This window comes from Erythrolamprus reginae, chromosome 6, assembly GCF_031021105.1.
Source record: "Erythrolamprus reginae isolate rEryReg1 chromosome 6, rEryReg1.hap1, whole genome shotgun sequence".
Classification (NCBI taxonomy): Eukaryota; Metazoa; Chordata; class Lepidosauria; order Squamata; family Dipsadidae; genus Erythrolamprus; species Erythrolamprus reginae.
Genome location: NC_091955.1, coordinates 35,471,785 through 35,494,292, shown reverse-complemented (window position 1 = coordinate 35,494,292; position 22,508 = coordinate 35,471,785). Strand labels below are relative to the sequence as shown.

The window sequence follows — 22,508 nt, the reverse complement described above, 5'->3', positions numbered from 1 at the left end:
GGTTTTTTAGACCCCTTTGGTGGGTTGCTTGCCATTTCTTTTAATATCTGGTCTTGTTTTCCAGAATTTTAAATATTCTATTCCAGATAACCATATAGAAGAGCAATACGCAAATATAAATATTGTCTATTAAGTTGGTTGTGACTTATACAGTTATTGTACATTGCTGAATAAATTCAATGCAGGTTGGTCAGAAATAATAAATATAAAAGATATTCTTATTAGTCACAGAGATATATAACTTACAAATCTAAAAAAATGAAATTCAATGTAGGGAAAAGTAAAGTCCTACACTTAGCTAAGAAAAACCAAAAGTACACATATACACTGGGTGAAACCAGGCTTAATAGCAGTGACTGTGAGAGGGATCTTGGAGTCTTAGTGGATAACCAGCTAAACATGAGCCAGCAATGTGCAGCAGCTGCCAACAACGACAATGCAATCATAAATTGCATTAACAGAGGGATACAATCAAGATCAATACCACACCTAGAGTATTGCATCCAGTTTTGGTCACCACACTATAAAAAAGAAAAAAACTGTACTGAAGAGCATCCAGGATTATTAGGGGACTGGAGACTAAAACACGAAGAATGGTTACAGTAACTGGGCATGGCTAACCTAGTGGAGAGAAGGACCAGGGGACATATGATAGCAGTGGTCTAATATTTGACAGGCTGTCACACAGAGGAGGGTGTCAAGCTACTTTCCAAAGCACCTGAATACCAGGCAAGGAATAATGGATGGAAACTGATCAAGGAGAGATTCAACTTAGAAACATAGAAACATAGAAGACTGACGGCAGAAAAAAACCTCATGATCCATCTAGTCTGCCCTTATACTATTTTCTGTATTTTATCTTAGGATGGATATATGTTTATCCCAGGAATGTTTAAATTCAGTTACTGTGGATTTACCAACCACGTCTGCTGGAAGTTTGTTCCAAGGATCTACTACTCTTTCAGTAAAATAATATTTTCTCACGTTGCTTTTGATCTTTCCCCCAACTAACTTCAGATTGTGTCCCCTTGTTATTGTGTTCCCTTTCCTATTAAAAACACTTCCCTCCTGGACCTTATTTAACCCTTTAACATATTTAAATGTTTCGATCATGTCCCCCCTTTTCCTTCTGTCCTCCAGACTATACAGATTGAGTTCATTAAGTCTTTCCTTTCTTTTATGCTTAAGACCTTCCACCATTCTTGTAGCCCGTCTTTGGACCCGTTCAATTTTGTCAATATCTTTTTGTAAGTGAATACACAGTATTCCAAATGTGGTCTCACCAGCACTCTATATAGTGGGATCATAATCTCCCTCGTAATATTAATAATAATAATAATAATAATAATAATAATAATAATAATAATTTATTAGATTTGTATTCCGCCCCTCTCCGAAGACTCGGGGCGGCTCACAACAACGATAAAAACAATATTATAATGGCACAAATCTAATATTAAAAAACTAAAAACCCTATCATAATTAAAAACCAAACAGCACATACACACCAAACATAAATTATAATAAGCCTGGGGAAAATATGTCTCAAATCCCCCATGCCTGGCGGTATAGGTGGGTCTTAAGTAGTTTACGGAAGACAAGGAGGATGGGAACAGTTCTAATCTTCGGGGGGAGTTGATTCCAGAGGGCCGGGACCGCCACAGAGAAGGCTCTTCCCCTGGGCCCCGCCAGACGACATTGTTTAGTCCACGGGACCCGGAGAAAGCCAACTCTGTGGGACCTTATCGGCCCCTGGGATTCGTGCAGTAGCAGGCGGTTCCGGAGGTACTCTGGTCCAATGCCATGTAGGGCTTTAAAGGTCATGACCAACACTTTGAATTGTGACCGGAAACAGATCGGCAGCCAATGCAGGCCACGGAGTGTTGTAGATACGTGGGTGAATCTGGGAAGCCCCATGATGGCTCTCGCGGCTACGTTCTGCACGATCTAGAGTTTCCGAACACTTTTCAAAGGTAGCCCCATGTAGAGAGTCTTGCAGTAATCGAACCTCGAGGTGATAAGGGCATAAGTGACTGTGAGCAATGACTCCCTGTCCAAATAGAGCCGCAACTGGTGCACCAGGCGAACCTGGGCAAACGCCCTTCTCGCCACAGCCGAAAGATTATGTTCCAATGTCAGCTGTGGATCGAGGAAGACGCCCAAGTTGTGCACCCTCTCTGAGGGGGTCAACAGTTCCCCCCCCCAGGGTAATGGACGGAGAGATGGAATTGTCCTTGGGAGGCAAGACCCACAGCCACACTGTCTTGTTTGGGTTGAGTTTGAGTTTGTTGACACCCATCCAGTCCCCAACAGCTTCCAGGCACTGGCACATCACTTCCACTGCTTCGTTGACTGGACATGGGGTGGAGATGTACAACTGGGTATCATCCGCATATTGATGATACCTCACCCCATGCCCTTCGATGATCTCACCCAGCGGTTTCATGTTGATATTAAATAACAGGGGGGAGAGGACTGACCCCTAAGGCACCCCACAAGGGAGAGACCTAGAGGTCAACCTCTGACCTCCCACTAACACCGACTGCGACTGACCGGAGAGGTAGGAGGAGAACCACTGGAGAACAGTGCCTCCCACTCCCAGCCCCTCCAGTTGGCGCAGAAGGATACCATGGTCGATGGTATCAAAAGCCGCTGAGAGGTCAAGAAGCACCAGGATAGAGGACAAGCCCCTGTCCCGGGCCCGCCAGAGATCATCCATCAACATGACCAAAGCAGTTTCCGTGCTGTAACCGGGCCTGAAACCCAACTTTTGAGGACCTAGATAATCGGCTTCTTCCAAGGACTGCTGGAGTTGGAGCACCACCACCTTCTCAACAACCTTCCCCATAACGGGAAGGTTGGAGACTGGACGGTAGTTATTAAGCACAGCTGGGTCCAGGGAAGGCTTCTTGAGGAGGGGGCGCACAAGTGCCTTCGTATAAGGAGCCGGAAAGGACCCCCTCCCCAAGGAGGCGGTGACAATCTCCTGGAACCAGCTCCATGTCACCTCTCAACTGGCCGAAACCAACCAAGAGGGACACGGATCCAGTAAACAGGTGGCAGAGCTCACAGCTCCAATGCCCTTGTCCACTTCATCAGGAGTCACCAAGTCAAACTCCTCCCAGACAGATGGACAAAGATGTTTAGCCCCAGTCGCCTCGACTGACTCATTGTCAGCTGATACTGCTATGCAATTGGAGTAGAGTTCCGCTCAGATGTGAGTGACTTTATCAGTGAAAAACGAGAGAGAGGCACCCCTCCCTCTGGGCCCAGCCAGGTTTCAGTAACACATGCCAGATCGGCCTCCTCATCCAGGATCAAATCCCGCTTCCTGCTTGTTATACCTCTAGCTATGCAGCCAAGCATCCTACTTGCTTTCCCTACCGCCTGACTGCACTGTTCACCCATTTTGAGACTTCGGAAATCACTACCCCTAAATCCTTCTCTTCTGAAGTTTTTGCTAACACAGAACTGCCAATACAATACTCAGATTGAGGATTCCTTTTCCCCAAGTGCATTATTTTACATTTGGAAACATTAAACTGCAGTTTCCATTGCTTTGACCATTTATCTAGTAAAGCTAAATCATTTACCATATTACAGACGCCTCCAGGAATATCAACCCTATTGCACACTTTAGAGTCATCGGCAAATAGGCAAACCTTCCCTACCAAACCTTCCCCTATGTCACTCACAAACATATGAAAAAGAATAGGACCCAGAACAGATCCTTGTGGCACACCGCTTGTAACCTGTCTCTGCTCAGAATACTCGCCATTAACAATAACTCTCTGATGTCTATGCTTCAGCCAGATTGAAATCCACTGAACTATCCAGGGATTAAGTCCAATCTTCACTAATTTATCTATCAGCTCTTTATGTGGAACCGTATCAAAGGCTTTGCTGAAGTCCAGATAGGCAATATCCACGGCACCACCTTCATCCAACACCTTTGTGACATAGTCAAAGAAATCAATGAGATTAGTCTGACATGATTTCCCTTCAGTAAAGCCATGCTGATTTGGGTCCAATAAGTTATTGTTTTTTAGGTGCTGATTTATTCTCTTTTTGAGTAGAGTCTCCATCATTTTAACTATAACTGATGTCAAGCTAACTTGCCTGTAGTTACCAGCTTCTTCTCTACTGCCCTTCTTGTGGATAGGCACAACACTGGCCATTCTCCAATCCTCAGGAACATCTCCTGTTAACAGGGATTGGTTAAACAAATCAGTCAGGGGATAGCAATGACAGATCTGAGTTCTTTAAGAACTATGGGGTGGATGCCATCTGGACCCATTGCCTTATTTATCTTTAATCGTTCAAGTTCTTCTAAGACATCGGCTTCTAAGATCACTGGAGCTGAATCCGTACAGCTGGAAGCAATGCTACATCCCTCTATAGTATTATTTTGGAAGGTGTCTTTTAAGAAAACTGAACAGAAGTAGCTATTGAAATGGTCAGCGATCTCCTTATTCCCATCAATGCATGTATTATTCCTGGTACTAAGCTTCGTGATGCTGCAGTTTTTCTTCTTCCTATCACTAATATATCTGAAGGTTTTATCCCCCTTCTTTATAGATTTGGCAATTTCTTCCTCTTTTGAGGCTTTAGCAGCATATATTATCTGTTTCGCCTCCTTCTGTCTCATTTTATACACCTCTCTATCAGCTATACTTCCAGACTCTTTATACCTCCTATAGGCAGCCTTTTTTTCATTGACTATAGCCCTTACATCATTGCTAAACCATAGCGGTTTCTTCTTCCTTTTACCTTTAGTTATTTGCCTTACATACAGTCCTGTGGCTTTTAAGATGGCCTTATTTAATACAGTCCACTGGGTGCTCGCTCCTGCCATTTTATCCCTCCCCTTTAATTCATTATTTAAATATTCCCCCATTGCATTAAAATTTGTTTTTCTGAAATACAATACTTTGGTTGCAGTATAGGATTTCTGACAATTAGTTTTTACATCAAACCAGAAATCTTGACCTCTGAAACCCAATTCCCATTCGTAAAAACTAAATCTAGAATATTCTCCCCTCTAGTTGGTGTCTTAACCAGCTGTGCCAGAGCTGCTCCTGTAAAGGCCTCTACTACATTCTTACTTTTGCATGTAAGGGCACTGGGGATATTCCAGTCAACATCAGGCAGGTGGAAATCACCCATAACCACAATATCTCCCTGAATTAGTGTTGTTTCTAGACTTTCTTTAACATAAATGGCTACTCCACCTCCCCTTCTCTCTATTCTATCCTTCCTATACAGTGTATATCCTGGTATGGATATTTCCCATTCATTAGAATCCTTAAACCATGTCTCAGTTATGGCAACCAGATCCAAATTATCTCTAGATATTATGGCCATTAACTCACAGAGCTTGTTGCTCTAGCTTCGAGCATTCCTGCAGATTACCTGAAGAACATTATTTTCATTATTAGTTTGCCCCTTATCATCAACAACTACATCTATTTTATTTACAGCTCCCTTTTCATAAGCTTCCAGAAACTGATTTATCCTCATTGGTCGGGGACAGAAATCATCCACATCAGTTACATCTCTGTCCCCTTTACCTAGTTTAAATGCCTGTCCAAAAAAGTTCTGAATTCCTCACCGAGCACCTGGGTACCTCTGTATGATGGATGCAAACCATCCCTCTTAAACAACTCCCTATTGGACCACCTACTGACATCATGACTTACATAGCCAAAACCTTCAGCTTTACACCGCTGCCTTAACCACACATTAAACTCTCTGATACAAGTTGTTTTATCCTCCTAGCCACAAACCGGTAACACCTCTGAGAAAGTCACTGAATCAGTTATTTTACCCAGCTCCACACTTAGACATTGAAAATCTCTTTTTACTACATTAACATTTATCTGGCACAAATCATTTGTGCCAAGATGCACCACCACATCAACATTATTACCTTTACTCACAGCCTTGACAATGTTTGTAATCCACCTCCTGTCCCTACTGGCAGTGGCCCCTGGGAGACACCTCATAAGCTTCACCACATCCTTACTCTGTCCCAAATCAACACCTCTAATAGTCGAGTCACACACACAAAAATGTGTCTTCTTTTTATTTCTACTAACTGCACTTGATGGTTTGGTGACACTATGCACCTCACTTACAACAACTTCTCCTTTGAACATCCCCTCATTCTCCGCCTGAGGGGCCTTGCTAATATCTACAACATCCTTACTATTTTAAATTCGCAAGAACATTATAGGAATTTGATACAGAGAGACCAAAATTGCTATGTTTTTGCTCCACTGCACGTAATCTTCCTGAACCGACAGTTGTCCACACAGCCCTCCTCCTCGGGGGGCGCTGTGGAAGTGGAGGCTGCACACATGGCTACATTACAGCACGTGCTTGGGACACTCTTTCCACTTCTGACTGCAAGCTACAAACTAAGGACTGCAATCTAGAGATCTCGCCATATAAACTAGATGTCCTTATGCAAAGAGGGCAGCACTCCAAGTTCCACAAGGCACTACAGAATACAACAGCCAAACAAGTGTTACACTGCACCAAGCCAGTCATCTTAACAATGTATTGAAATACAAGTACTTAGCAAGAAAATCAACAACCCCTATTGCTACCAAACTTTGCTGATTTTGGTTTATAGTTATATAGTTTGCCTGCCGTTAGGCGTGCGGGCCACTACCTTTCTCTCCTCCTTCTCTGTGATCTGAAAGTGCAATTTAAAATGGCTTTTCCCTCCTTTTTATCCTTCCCAGTCTAGTCCCACCCCAGCCTAATCTGTGAGTTGTCTGTGCTTGAACACAAACTGCCAATAAAATTGTCCCTTACAGCTTGAACACAAACTGCCAATAAAATTGTCCCTTACAGCCAGTAAAATCTGCCCCACCTCCTTGAATTCAAAAAATACAAAATGTAAATAACACTACCTTTCTCTCCTCCTTCTCTGTGATCTGAAAGAAATAAGGAAGAACTTTTTGACAGTGAGAATGATCAATTAATGGAACAGCTTGTCTTTGGAAGTTTGGGAGCTTCATTAACTGAGACTTTCAGAAGAGATAGGATTGCCATTTGTTACCTTGAGCAGGGCATTGGACTAGATGACTTATAAGGTCCCTTCCAACTCTGTTATTCTGTAATCTGTAAACCTTCCACCATCAGGTAACCAACAGCAGCTACTTATACGAACAATCCTAACTCATCTTGTGAATTGCTTTCTAACATTACAGTATGTTTAATAAATAAGATAAAATTTGTTTGAATAGAAGCTAAATATAAAATTCTTTTGTAAGTAATGTGTTACATATAGGATTGTGTTTACTTAGATGTCTATCCTTCTTTGGATTCAGGCCTGAATTTAGAATAAAGCAGTTAAAACACGCTTGTTGAAAAAAAACCCAATAATACAAAGGTTATAATGTATTCACTTATTGATTCCTTCCACATTTAAGAAGAGTGGGGGAATCAGAGGGGAACTGTGTACTAAATGTTACTACTGAAGCAAGAAAACAAGTAAACTCTATATCACAAATACTATATTTTTGGTGTATAAGACGCACCGGTGTATAAGACGCACCTAGATTTTAGAAGAGAAAAACAAGGAAAAAAGTACTGTATTCTGAACCAAATGGTGTAGTGTTATATTGTTTAATAAAATACCAGTGAAGCAGAATACTTTTTACAACCATGTATACTTTTTACTGTCAACTTCAAACTTGACAGCTTCAAGACTTGTGGACTTCAACTCCCAGAATTCCTTCTCCAGTCATGCTAGCTCAGAAATGGAAGTTAAAGTCCAAAAGTCTAAAATTTGCCAGGTTTAATGACCCTTGCACTCCTAACCCCTAACTCAGAAGTCTTCAAACATGACAGCTTTAAGACTAGTGGACTTCAACTCCCAGAATACCTCCACCAGTCATGCTAATTCAGAAATGGAAGTTGAAGTCCACAAGCCTTAAACTTGCCAGATTTGTAGACCCTTACACCCTTAACTCAGGGGTCAGCTTGGAAAATAATAAAATTCCTAGATTGCCACTAGGGGTTTGTTTTCTCCTCTCATGCTGATTTTTTGGCCCACTTATCCATAATCTAGGAAGGGGAACCAGCTAAAGGCCAACAGAGTATCTACTTCATTCCCCTCCCCAACTGGGCTGTTTTCTCTCAGAAAACAGAAGAGAAGCAAGAAACAAATGCAGCACTTAGGCTAGCATTGCTTCTCTGTCATAAAACTCTCACAGTATCTCTATGTGAACCTAGCAGTGGAATAATTGGACACAATTAAAACCATAAGCTCAGAATGGCAATTGGGATTTCCAGACACACCAAAAAGCTGTCAAAAAAATAACAAAAACCATACACCCTAATATCAAATTAAACCCAAAGGGGTAGATAAAAAGCCAGCAACAAAAAGCTATGGAAAAAAGAAGCAACCCCAGAGCCATGCACCAGCCAGGAGATCATTCTACAAGTTATCTATAAATGGCAATATGGTGGTTGGTTGGGGGTTTTTTTGGGGGGGGGAGAGATCCGTATATCAGGTGAGACTCTCTGCAGCTGGAGAAAACAGCTGTTAATAGGAAAGAAGAAGAAAGGCAAGAGTGGGAGAGGTCAGCGATTAGTTTTACACTTTCCCCATTTAGGTGTACTTACAGCAGCAAAAGAAAGAGAGAAGGTAGTGGAAAGGTAGGAGGAGATAGAAGGTAGGTAGAGGATGGAGAAGGAAGAGGGAGAGAAAGTTAAAGAAAGTTAAAGAGTGAATAGAAGAAGAAGGGAAATGAAGGTTTAGTGTCATTATTTTTTTAAAAAAACATCAAACTGGAGGAATCATTTTCATTTTCTTGCTCTATCAGATATTCCCTTTATTTTGAAGAGGAATGAGTATGCTAATTAGCCGTAGGAAAGTTTGTGAAAGCGACTTCCTCCCCTCCTTGCAGGAAGGTTGTATACATGTCTGCTATTGTCCCACCCCCATCTCTTTTTTATTCCCCCTGCATGGCTTTATTCCAACTCTTGCATCTCATCTGTTTATGGAGAAAGGGGACTTCAAATTCCTCTCCCCAACCTCCAAACAACACGGAAACGTCCAAGAAAAAAATGTTAAAAAGAGCTCGGGATTTTGCAAAATCCAGGGACCAACTGTTTTGGATTCCATCCCCCCTACCTTTTCTCTCTTTTCCTCTCCCTTACGTAATCTCCTCTCCCAATTTGTTTTTTAACTCTTAATTCACTGCAAGGTTCACTGTCAAAACATACAACAGAAAAAAACGTGTGGATGTGTGTGGTCCTCACGGCAGAAAAAGAAGACCCCAAAAGCTGGCACATCTACTTGCAAAAGCAGGCAGGCACAATTTTGTTGTGTAATACTGGGGGGGGGGGGAAGAGAAGCTCACGTGCCCCCCCAGGGGTAGCTGCCTCGCACCCCACTCCAGGCAAAGAGCCAGCCCTGACCATTCTAGAATGCACCCCTCCCCAAACAGATGGAACGTTTGCAACAGAGGGAGGGGCAAGGCGATGAGAAAATTAAGTTTGCAGCTGCTGCCATCTGGCTTCATTAGTAAAACAAAACGCTGGTAAGCCCCAAAGCTGGCTGAGACAGCCTTTACCCCTCTCTCTCTCCCCCTCCACTGAGTCAGCCATCCCTCTTCCCTTCCTCCACCCAGCCGCTCCTTCTGCAGTTCATAGGAGTACCGGCAAAGGGGCCAAGCAACAATTTGAGGTGCGGGAGCAGCAGTGGGGGTGGGGAGGTGCAGCAACCGGCTGAGGTTGCTGGACATGAGCCTTCTTTCTGCCAGCCAGCCACATGGTGAGGGAGGGAGCCGCGGGGTGGTGGGGGAACGGAGGGTGAAGCTTGCACGCCGGAGAAGCAGAAGTTGCCAGTAGCGCTGGCGGTGGCAGCAGAAGCTTTCCAATGTTTTGGTGGCTGTGGTGAAAGTCAGCCCCCGCTGTGAACCCAAGTGAAAAACTACCATCACGGGATTATGAGAAAGCTTCTGCTGACCACTGCAAGAAGGCATGGCAGCAGCAGCTCTTAGGCAGAATCATCTCTCTAATTCCAGCCATTGTCACTGTTGCCGCCATCGCCCAATTCCCCCATGTAATGTTCTATATATAAGACGCACCCACTTTTTGACACACTTTTTTGAGGCACCCAAAAAATACAGTATGTAATACATGAATAAATGTTTTATTATGTAAGCCACCCTGAGTCCACAGGACAAGGGCAGCCTAGAAATCCAATTAAATAAATAAATGAATAAATAATACTTATATCCTAATAAATTTATCTTGTATATCTGTCTCCCTAAAAATTCCTAGAGGAGGCATACTTTATTTATTTGTTTGTTTGTTTGCTTGTTTGATTGATTGATTTTTATGCCGCCCTTCTCCCTAGACTCAGGGTGACTTACAACATGTTAGCAATAGCACTTTTTAACAGAGCCAGCATATTGCCCCCACAATCTCATATTACCCACCTCGGAAGGATGGAAGGCTGAGTCAATCTTGAGCCGGTGATGAGATTTGAACTGCTGACCTACAGATCTATAGTCAGCTTTAGTGGTCTACAGTACAGCACTCTACCTGCTGCGCCACCCTGGCTCTTTTTAATAATAATTTAATAATACAGCGGTACCTCATCTTATGAACTTAATTCGTTCCATGACCAGGTTCATAAGTAGAAAAGTTCGTAAGAATAAACAATGTTTCCCATAGGAATCAATGTAAAAGCGAATAATGCATGCAATCCCAAAACTCCCCCATTTTGCCTTATTACCACCGGCATTCAGATCCTTGTTCTGGGGCGGGTGGAGGTGGGGGTAGGGGTGGAGTGGCAGAGAACTGGAGGAAAATCATGGCTATGTTCCAAGCACCCATTTTTCCCAAGGTCAATTGCTGTGGAATATAGGAAGCCTTTTTTAATGGAAGAAGCAGCGCATCTCGTTTGTGCAATCAAACTCGAGAATGAAAGGCGGCACTGAAGCTGAGCGGCTTTTGCAGCCAAGCGGTCTCTCATTCACGATTGCAAGGGAAGGCATTTTAAAAAACAGAGTCACCGAAATCGGGGGGTCCCTCTCCAGTTAGCCGAAAGCTAAGAAACCACTTGGGGGGTGGAAAGGTGACAGCGAGGGTGGATGGGACTCTCAGCCCAATTGGGTCTCTCATCAAGGACTGAGTCCCATTTTCCCCCAAGGATGCCTCTCATTAGCATGGGGGCGGGTGGAGAGGGCCAAAACTGAGGAAGTAGGGGGAGAAGGAGGGAAAAAAGAGAAAGGGAGAAAGAAAAGATGGATGGATGGATGGATGGATAGATAGCTCCCACCCGGGTTTCCTGAGGGCCAACACATTCCCAGCCCAGCGCACCCCGAAAACACGCTCAGTCAGGGGGGCAACAGCTCTGGGAAATACGGGGAGCTCCCCCCATCCACAAACACACACACACATACACACACCGAGCTGCTAAGCTGCGTGAGGCAGTGACAGAAGGCAGCTTCTGAGGAGAAGGTTGAAACGACGAGGGGGAAGAAAGAAAGAAACCCACGTTCGCCCGTCCCTCAGCCGCTCTCTTGTCCTTGGGCAAAGCTAGCCCAGCGCACCCCGAAAACACACTTGGTTGGCAGGGCAACAGCTCTGGGAAAGACGGGGGTGCCCCCTCAGCCCTATCTTGGGGCTCTTGAGGAGAGGTGCTGCCCCAGCCCAGAGAAAAAGGCGGCGGCGGTGCCTCTGAGGACAAATTTGGCAGCGGGGTGGGAAGAGAGGGGAGGGGCTGGCTTGGCTCTTGACCTCCTCTCCCATCCCACCTGAGCCTAGGGCAGACTTACCTGCTACCCTGGAGGAAGAGAAGGAGGAGGTGGCCAAAGCGAAGCACAGGAGCCAGGCAGCTTCGGCTGTCATTGCAAAGGAGAAGCAGTCAGCCTCTCTCTCTTTTTCACTCACACACACACACACCCTTCTCTCTTTCCCTTTCTCTCTTTCTCCTTCTCTTTCTCCCCATTTCTTCCCCACTCCACCACTCTCTTGCCCTCCTTCTATATGTATCTCTTGCCCTCTCTCCCTCCCTCCTTTCCCCATCTTGCCCTTTCTGTCTCCCTCTCTTTCCTTTCCTCCCACTCCCTCTCTCCCCTCTCCCTCTTTTCTTTCTCCCTTTCTCTTTTTTCCCCTCCCTCTCCCTCCACTCCATCAGTTTCGGCCCTCTCCACCCGCCCCCATGCTAATGAGAGGGGTCCTTGGGGGAAAACGGGACTTGGTCGACGAGATATCCAATTGGTCTGAGAGTCCCAGCTGCCCTTGCTGTCACCTTTCTACCCCTCCCCAAGTGGTTTCTTAGCTTTCAGCTAAGCAGTGGTTCTTAAGACGAGGCAAACAAATCTTAAACACCAGGTTCATATCAGGAAAAATTCGTATGGAGAGGCGTTCGTAAGACGAGGTATCACTGTGTTTTCTAAAATATTTTTAAATTGATTTTTAAAAGTTGGATAATTAAACAATCATGAAGAAAGCTCTGAGATTTAATTATGGTTATTGATCACCACATATGCCATGGGGATTTCAGCCTTTTCTTTCAACACCTAAATCTAAAATTTATTTTACTATACTCTGAAGTTCTTCAAAAGATCTTATAATACTTGCCCATTGCCATTGCTATGCTTTCTTTTGATATTTTACACTGCATAAGTTTCTTCTTCAACAGAGATCAGACTACAATGTTTTCTTCTGTTGCATATTTTGTTTTGAAGTGTTGTGAACATATTGTCAAAAAACAGTAGTGTAAACATAAATACGGTGTAATGTCTATTGAAAAATAATGATTTATTTACCACATAAAGCTGTTTCCACATTGTTCCCCAGTCTCTTAAAGTGGAAGTCATCTCTGTAATAACAGAATCTTCTGCTGGAATGATAACTTCAAACTGCCTATTAAAATCAGAAGAAAAAAGTGTAATATAAAAATCCAAAGTGGCATTTTTTAAATTCAGATTAAAAAAAGTTGCTTTGATAATTGAGTGTAATTAGCTAATTAACTGAGTTATCAACAAATATGAAACAGTGCCTTGAAGAGGCTATTACATGATAACTGTACATTCGTTACATCAATGGCATGCAACCATTGAGCAACATAAACTTTGGGTTTCATTGCAGTCATAAGTTGAAAACTAGGTGAAATTTCTTTACCTGTCTTTATAGCAAACATCATAAATATAACTCTGCTTGAGCAGGGAGTTGGATTAGATGACCTCCAAAGTCCCTTCCAACTCTGTTATTCCCTGATTCTGTAAGGGTCTCCTCAACTTTACGACCACAATTGAGTCTGATATTTGCTGTTGCTGAGACAGCAGTTTGGTGAATTTTTCCCCATTTCCCTGCTACCTGCTTGACATTAACTGCCCATTCAGGGTCAGGCAGGCAGGATCATTACAGGGGACCTTGGCAGCAGCTGGATCTTAACATACAGGAGTAGACAAAGAACACCTTGAAAAATCATCAAAATATTTTTTAATATGGTGTTGGTCCACCTTTTGCAGCAAATACAGCCTCAATTCTCCGAGGTATTGGTTCATATAAATTGTGAATTGTTTCCAAAGGAATTTTAGCCCATTCTTCAGTTAAAGCACCCTCCAGTTCTTTTAGAGACGATGGTGGTAGAAATTGACTTCTTACTTGAATCTCTAAAATCGACCATAAATGCTCAATAATGTTGAGGTATGGTGATTGTGGTGGCCAGATGAGATGTTGAACTTCATTAGAAGTTTAACACTTCTTGTTCTATGGATTGGTGCATTGGTGAAGGCAATCTGGATGAAATGATTCTTTTGGCTGTCTCCAGACGTAAACACGGCCAGAGGTGGGAAAAATGGTAAACAATGATTCGTCAGAGAAAATCACATTTTGCCACTGGTCTAAACGCTTTGAAACATTTGTCTTTGAGAGAAGAGGTTTTCTAATTGCAGCTCATCTGTGGAATCCAGATTTGCGAAGCTCCCTTCGAATAGTTTTTGTGGAAACTGGGTTCTATACGTGTCTATTGAGCTCTACAGTGATTTTAGGAGCTGTGGTCTTGTGATCCGCTCTAACAATTCACTTTAGAGTCCGACGGTCTCTCTCAGACAACTTCGACTTTCGACCAGACCTGTGCTTGGCTGAGGACATTTTCCCTACTCTTTCAAAAGCAGTCATTACTTTTGAGACATTACCTTTTGAAACACCAAACATTCAGGCACTTTCTGTTATACTAGCACCTGCAATTCAAGCACCAACAATTTGGCCTCTTTGAAAGTCTGAGAGGTCTGCCATTTCTAGAAGGTTATAACCAATTTCCTTAAATTTCTGTAAAAAAAAGGGAGTTTAAAAAAACATATCAAATAATAGAATTTTTAAAAAGACATTAAAATATGTCAAGTTTTGATTGATTTGAACATGTTCAAACATTATGATTCCAAAAAGTCAAGTGTATCCATTTTTTTGTCCACCCCTTGGTATATTGTTTATTCCAAAAGAAAATAAAAGAGACTGAAAAAAAGAAAAATAAATCACCACAAAAAGCTGTAAGAGGGGTGGTGAGGGAAGCAAGCCATGTGGCCAAATGGTGTCACAGCAAATGAGTTGGGCCAAAGAGTGTGGGTTGGAGGCCATTGGCCAGGGCAAATAACTGTGGGAGGGTCAGTGGAGAAGGAAAGCTAGTTGTAAATGGGCTGAAATGGGAGGCGAAGGAGGCACAGCCAAGGGTAGGAGTTTGAAGGTCCCATTGCAAACCGCAATGCTCAAAAAAGTAATTGGGTCAGGTTAAAAAGAGTAACATTTGACAATTAAAGTATAATGAAGTAATTTAATTAAATGCAGATATTTACCTATATGCTTAATTATTTGTTATATTAAATACATTGTCATTCCATTAGGAATGCTATAATATATATTGGATGGATGGATGGATCTGGATCTGGATTTAGATCTAGTTATACCAGGGCTATCCAGAAAATAAGATTACAAGGCATGTAGCTCTCATGGGGAATGTTCGTGGGGGAAGTTGGTATTACTATCGTGTAGCAGGAAGCCAGCGGAAGTGAACAAGCAGTGCCAGTAGTCAGTAGATCATCAATTGGCATTGTGGGGAAGGTTAGAGATGAGTGTCCACATTCAGTTTCCTTCCTAGTGCAAAGTGTGCACTGTAATACGTTACCTGAATGCTAAGGGCATGAACTCTGCTGCAATGGGTGCCCAAGATGCTTACTCAAGCGCACAAAATTGACCGAGCCAGTGGCACCAAACACTTTTTTGACTGTTTTGAGATTTTTGGGGGGGGGGGGAATAAATTTTTATTGTTTTTCCACACCTTACAGAGATTCAAATTCACATACCTCAAATTAAAATACAATACAATATAATATCAAATGCCAAATTCTTAATCCAAATTACCTAATTATTTATCCAATTTATTCTGGTACGTATCATTCATCCTGTGCTACCTCCTTTTCAAATCCTATCATCCGGATTTCAGATATTATCTTTCGCCTTGATTTGAATTCAAAATGCTATTAGCTATCTCAATTTCTTGTGGCTATTTGCTGTTTATCTACTAAAACTATGCCATCATGCTACCATTCATTTCTTATATTCTTACTTAACTCATTCTTACTTTTTAAAACCCTCATTTTATCGTAACTGCCCTTAACAAAAGAAATTTCCAAATTTACTTCTCTTTATATCCCAGGAAGGAAAGAAATTATTCATATCATATCTTAATCTAATTATAACAATATCAATATACATAGGATGAAGGGCTATATATTTAAAATAAAAAATAAATTTCGCATTTGCTCCATTACTTTCCTTTCTTTCATTATACCAGTATGCCATTTCTACTTTAACAAGTCATAATCATTATATCATATTATTGTATTATTTTTCAAGAAAAGTATCTTTCATTGAAAGTCCCAAAATAGTAATATTTTTCCTTAATCTATATATTTTCCACTGTCATTCTTAGTGTAATAATCTTCCCTAATCTATAAATTCCACTGCCAAATCCAGTGTACAGAGTGTGTTCCAAAAGTAATGCAATTGAAGTTCCCGCGCCGCTTCTATTGGTCGGAGTGGGACCAAAGCACCTGGAGTAGGTGGGGAAGACGCTAAGCTTTGCTGCAAAACCGGTCTCAGTGCTCTCCAAGCAGTGGAAGTGGCAGGACGTCAGTTATTGTAAACCTCTGCATGCCGACCCTGCCACGAAGACCAACCAAGCGGAAATTTCAAGTGAACTTTTGCAACATATAGAAATTGAATGTGATTATTTGGACAACGTCATCACTGGGGACAAAACCTGGGTTTTTGAATACGACCCAGAAACAAAATGCCAAAGCTCTGAGTGGCACACTGACCAGTCCCCCAAGCCCAAAAAGGCAAGAATGAGGAAATCAAAAGTGAAAACAATGCTCATTGTCTTTTTCGGCAGTAAAGGAGAGGTCCATAAGGAGTTTGTTCCTCAAGGACAGACAGTTAACACTGCCTACTATGTGGATGTGCTGGAAAGACTCTGAAAAAGGGTCATCAGGATGAGAAAAAACATCTCCCTTACCTGACAGCTCCATCACAACAACGTGCCTTGCCACAATGCGCTACGAGTCCGCAAGTTCCTGGCCAAGTACCAGGTGCCAACACTGCCCCACCCACCCCCATAGTCCTGACATCGCCCCAGCAGACTTCTTTTTGTTTCCTCGGATTAAGGCAGCCCTGAAAGAACCTGTTTTTCATCCATAGAAGAGATCCAATCAACCGTGACGAAAAGGTCCCCGAAGACGAGAGGTCCCCAAAGATGCCTTTCAGGGTGTGTACCGGTCATGGCAGAGTCAGTGGAAAAAATGTGGAGAGGCCCAAGGACAATACTTTGAAGAATTTTAAGTGTTTGTGCAAATCTGTTCAATAAATTACTTTTAAAAAAATTGCATTAGTTTTGAAATGCACTCTGTATATGTCACTGTCATACCCAGTGTAATAATCTTCCCTATTCTAATTGTTTTTACTGCCAATTATAGTGAGATAACCTTCCCTAATCTATATATTCCCCTAATCTATGTATTTTCCCTATTCTATATACTTTCCACTATCGAATTCAGTGTGATAATCTTCCCTAATCTATTTAATTCAACTTTTCCTTACTCCATCCGTTTTTTACTGTCATACCCAACATAATCAATACTAATTATTATCCCATATTAATCCTCCTTTAATAATCCTTTTCCCCATTCCTCCTCTTATTTATCAGTATAAATCACATAATACATTTATAATTCAAATAATCAATAAATGATCAATTTATAATTCAAATAATCAATAAGACTATCAAAAGTAGTAATCATCCAAAATAATCATAGCCATTTTCGATTTTCTCATCCATAATTATCATAATAATCATAACCTTTTTAAATGTTCTCACTAATAACCAATTCAATTTCCTCCTTATTCCATCATTCCATTTCAAGTTTTCTATCTCTAATTTTCTTTTCAGTAATAAACTCCAATAAAATTAAATCATTAATAATTCCAATTCATTTAGTTTCATAGTCATTTCCTTTTATAATTTATAGCTTTGTGGGGAAAAACTCAGTCCTTTTCCTCTTCTTTGTAATGCTGCTGTTTTCTGCTGTCTTCTATATTTTCAATGTCTATGTTCTTAAAATGTCTCAAGCCACTTTTCAAATTGCAATATGCAATATTTTTTCCAGACAATTCAGTCAGTTCCATCTTGAATAGTTTCTTCCTTCCAGGCCATAGCTGATATCCTCCTTTCTCATAAAGAACAAATGTGAAGGTCAAGCAGATAAGATATGCTTCTGAACAATGTCAACATATTTACACAGATCAGCTGTTATATTTCCTCTGACCACAAGATGGCGCTAAATAACACATTTATTCAAATATTCCGGTATTTATAGCATTCCTCTTCGTTTAATGTGTGTGAATAGAAAAAAAAATAGCCTCCATAACAAGAATTTAAGGGTCCCAATTTAAGAAGACAATTTTAAAAATAATTAAGAATCTTTAAAAATCCAATCTTGGGCAATTGCTACTTTCAAAAGATTTTGTCACTTGCCTCATCGTAAGAATAGCTGCTTCCTGTTCTATTTCCAGCTGTTTTAGCTCTGTTGAAATAAAATTGAGGGGAAAAAAATCCAAAATCCCTTTTGACTGCTTTCATTGACCAGCACCGGCTTTAAATCTCTTCTTCTCTCTGGAAGTTCTCCTCCAGCTCTTTCCAGATGTTATTGATCATCTTTCCATCCCGGCATTGCATTGTTTCCACGGCTGTGTCAGCTCAGGCATAGCTGCCTGGCCGGCTTCATACCACAGCCAGTGCAAGACTGAGCCAGTTCGTCTGGTGGGGCATGCAGGCCCATACCGGATCTTGGTAGTGTCCCATGCATCACCTTCCCTTCAGGAAGGATCCGGTCTGTGCAAAAGGACCAGAACCCTCAGGCAGTTGAGATTCAGAGCCCTTCCAGGACATTGGAAAGGCTCCTTGCTGCCACGGCCATCAGACCCCACCCCTCTCTCAACTGTTTTGAGATTGAAGGCGAGGGTTTTCTCAACTGTATAGTGAAAGGAGACGAAACTTGGGCTTATCACCATACTCCAGAGAACAAACATCAATCAATGCAGTGCATATGCATTCTCCTTCAGCCAAAATATTCAAAACTCAGCAATCGGTGAGAAAAAGCTTGGGCATTTATCACACTGTGATAGATAAAAAATCTTGGGCACACATCACAGCAGTGTTCATGCCCTTAGCATTCAAGTAGCACATTACAGCATGCACTTTGCACTTGGAGGGAAACAGAATGAGGATGCTCATCTCTAACCTTCACCACAATGCCAGTCGATGATCTACTGATCACTGGCACTGCTTGCTTGCTTCCCACTACATGATAGTAATACCAATTTCTCCATAAACATTCCCCGTGAGAGTTACATGCCTTGTAACCTTATTTTCTGGATACCCTTCTTATATGGAAAGTTTTTTCCTCATCTTTTGGTAAAATTCAGGGTTTTCCAATTTCCACTTACCCTCTGTTCTTAACACATGCATTTTTCAAATGAACAAAGCCACATGGGAAGATACCCTGAAAAAAGAAGTTAAATAAATACAATAAACCATCAAGAGATCACTTTTATCAAGAGATAAACATGTATTTTTAAAAAGTCAATAATTGCTAGAGAGCAAGCATTGTATATCTTTATATATTACGACAATCCATAACATATGAAATGTGCCTGGATAAACAACATTTTGAAAGCAATTTATACATTTGATTTTGGTTGCTGTTGCAGGAGAGGAACATATGATGACTGAGAATGTGATCAATCAAATTTTGAAGGTTAACTTTGAGGGCATAGCAACTCTTAAGTGCCTCAGAACAGAAGTTTGCATTTACAACTTAAGCTCTTAAAGCTGGGGAAAAAATCTAGAAATTCTCTAGAATAATATTTAGTTCCGAAAGCTTTTTCTCACAGCTATTTGTAATATGCTATCCCAAATACCTTGCAACTATTTATTGGAAAAGATAATTTTTGTAAACCCCCAATGCTTAGCACTTTTCATCCCTCCCCCGCTCCCTAGAGATAGCATCTGCAGTAGATGATGCCACATCACCTCACTCAATATTGAATTCTATTATACTGTTATTGCATGGTTGTAGTTACAGCTAAAGAGTTGCTTAATTTCCACTCCCTAAATTTTAGTGGATTTGTCTCCTAAGATGTGAGGTTTGATTACAATCTTATTTCACTTATTTTTGAATTTGGGAATTCAAAATGTAATATGGAGAATGTATGAAGAGATTGTGAGAGTATAGAGCCAGCAAGGTCACCACTGCAGATGCTTGAGAAAAAAACAGACTATTTTCGTAATGAAAGACCATCTTATAATTGGTCAATGTGATCACCAGAGGTGGAGAGAAGGAGAAAGATTGTTTAACAGGAAAAGTATTTGCACGGGAAAACACAGCTGCTTTGTTTCTTCAGTACCAATATGGTATATCCAATATAGTTTTACTTTTGGGAATTCAATTCTCCTGAGAGTGTTTCCTTGTTTTGGGTATGCTAATTAGACAGTTGAGAAATAGTTGACATTAAAACAGTTCTCTTTAACTTAACACAGCCTACCCAGATGCCTCTGAGAGAGCTGCAATCTAATGATGTACAGGACAGAGAGGAAAGTTGATGCCACAGTGAAACCTGAATCAGTCCTTCCATGGGAGGCACCAGCAACAGCCCAAACTCACTCCAGCACACAGACGATGGCGACCTGATCCAAGGTGAGGGCAGAGAAGACTTAGCAGCCAGTTGTGTGTGATGAAGGAACCGTGGCAGAATACATTTGCCCTGACTTGAAAACACGATGGCAGAGCAGAATGGGGAAAGTAGCCAAAGCAGAATTCCCCTTGATCCAGCCTGGAGTAGCCATGACTCAAGGGGGAAAATAGAAGGCCAGGAGAGCTGCAGACTGGGAAGAAACAGCAAAGCATGCCATAGCCTTTCAGTGAAGCAGGTGTGTGAAAGATCTGTTGGAATGGATATGCGGAGCTGTGGCATTGATGAAATAGTTGGTCCTGGGAGCAGGACTTGGGACTGGTCAAGCATCAGCAACCCCACCCCAATTGGTGAGGCTGAAGAGCATGGGACAAGGACCTGGGATCCCCCCAGGGGGTTGCCATCCCTCCCATGGCTGTAGGACAAGCCCAGGGCATACCTGCAGCAGCAGATGCTCAGACTCAAGTGGGACTAACCAAGTTTGGGATGACTGAGAACCCTCATCTCTGAAAGTCCTGTTTATTGGGTGGCAGAAAAGTTAACTTATTTCCTGAACCTGGTGTGAAACTCTTTGCCCTGGTTGACTCAGGTTACACCTGCTTCTTGGTTAGCAAATGGATGGTGGAAAAGATGGGGCTGAGACTTAAAAAACTGAAGCAGCCTATGAAGTTTGACTAAACCTGAAGGCAGGGAGCCACAAGGAGACTATTCAATTTATAGCTCACCAAATGGCAGAGACTATGATATTGGGGTTGGCATGGCTAAAGAAAGTAATCAATTAGAAGGGCAATGGATGACACTTGAGGAGTAAAGGAGGTGGATTACAATGCCTAGGGACAATGCACAAAGGTGGCGAAACACCGTTCGTGGGGATGGGAAAGATAGAACCCATGAATGCACTAGCTTAAAGTGGTCAAAAGGGGTTGGCCATTCCAAAGGAGTACCAGGACCTAGCTGAAGCATTTCACAAACAGGTATCATATGTATTCCCTCCCCATCATCCCACTGAGTGTGCCATTGAAATACTGATTGGGGATCAATTACCCAAAGCAAAAATGTCCTCAATGGAGATGGAGGGACTCAGAAGCTTCATGGATAAAAATCTAGCTAGGGGCTTTACCCAACCAGCAAAATCTAGGATGGCAGCTCCAGTACTCTTCAAAGAAAAGATGGGTCTTGGACTGTAACAGTCTGGCAACAATCAAGGTCACGACTGCAGGTGTTTGAGAAAGAGGTGGACTGTTCCCGTAAGAAAATGATATCTCATAATTGGACAATAACCCAAGAGTAGGAGAAAGGGGAGTTATTTTAAAATAATTAAACCAGAACTGGTTTTGATTATTCAGTATCAAAATGGTGTATTCAATAAAAAATTACTTTTGTGAATTCAAAGGTCCCAATACTGTTTCCTTATTTTGTATTCAGCAGTTGAACAGTTGAGACAATTGAGACTGGAGCCCCAACTTTATAAAATCAGACTTCCAAGAAAGCGAGTGATTCAATAGTAAAAAAAGATAACATTTTCTATTTTTGAGTTGGAAAGGTAGATTATTCAAAATATTATTATTATTATTATTATTATTATTAATAATAATAATAATAATAATAATTAGATTTGTATGCCGCCCTTCTCCGAAAACCTGGGGCAGCTAAAATATGTACTTTTAGACTTAACGACTTAGCCTTATTTGAGCTTTATTTTGTAAAGCACAGACAACATCCAACAAGATGCTGGGGTGCAGAGTTTCTAAGCATTGCAACAATGGCATTGAGAGACACATGTAGAGCTATATTTTTCTTAGTGCATCTTAGCATAGTCAATAGTGAACTATAGTTTCTCTTTAAGCTCTTGTCAAATGATTATCCCAGACTTAAACATTGGTCCCACTTAGTATACATTTTGTATGACTCTCTCCATAAACTATGTACTTTTACTTTTATATGAATATTTCAAGTTTGCACATACATTTTAATTTAGAAACAAAAATTAATTTACCTTGAGATATGGGTTTTTTAAGGCAAATCCTCTGTACCATCCTAAAAAGAAATATTTTATATTTAATTTACTTTATTTATAGAGTGTCTGACTTCCAAATATCTCTGGACAGTTTATGAAAAGAAAAGTACAACAAAAGTACAACTATAAAAATCTATAGTTTATGAGTGTGTGTGTGTGTGTTTTCTGTCAGATCGAAATAGTGCTATGTGATACATACGTATGTACG

At 41.4% G+C, this 22,508-nt stretch overlaps 1 protein-coding gene across 1 annotated transcript in view; it reads right to left on the bottom strand.

Annotated features, from left to right (window-relative positions):
- The window catches only part of DOCK4 (dedicator of cytokinesis 4), an 826,344-nt gene that overhangs the window by 686,330 nt on the left and 117,506 nt on the right, over positions 1 to 22,508 (bottom strand). Inside the window, exons 3-6 of the mRNA XM_070755516.1 lie at positions 22,280 to 22,320; positions 19,039 to 19,094; positions 12,804 to 12,900; positions 6,921 to 6,944 (exon numbers count right to left, since the gene is read on the bottom strand). Coding sequence (XP_070611617.1) covers positions 6,921 to 6,944; positions 12,804 to 12,900; positions 19,039 to 19,094; positions 22,280 to 22,320 — 218 coding nt within the window. The remainder of the gene's footprint in view (positions 1 to 6,920; positions 6,945 to 12,803; positions 12,901 to 19,038; positions 19,095 to 22,279; positions 22,321 to 22,508) is intronic.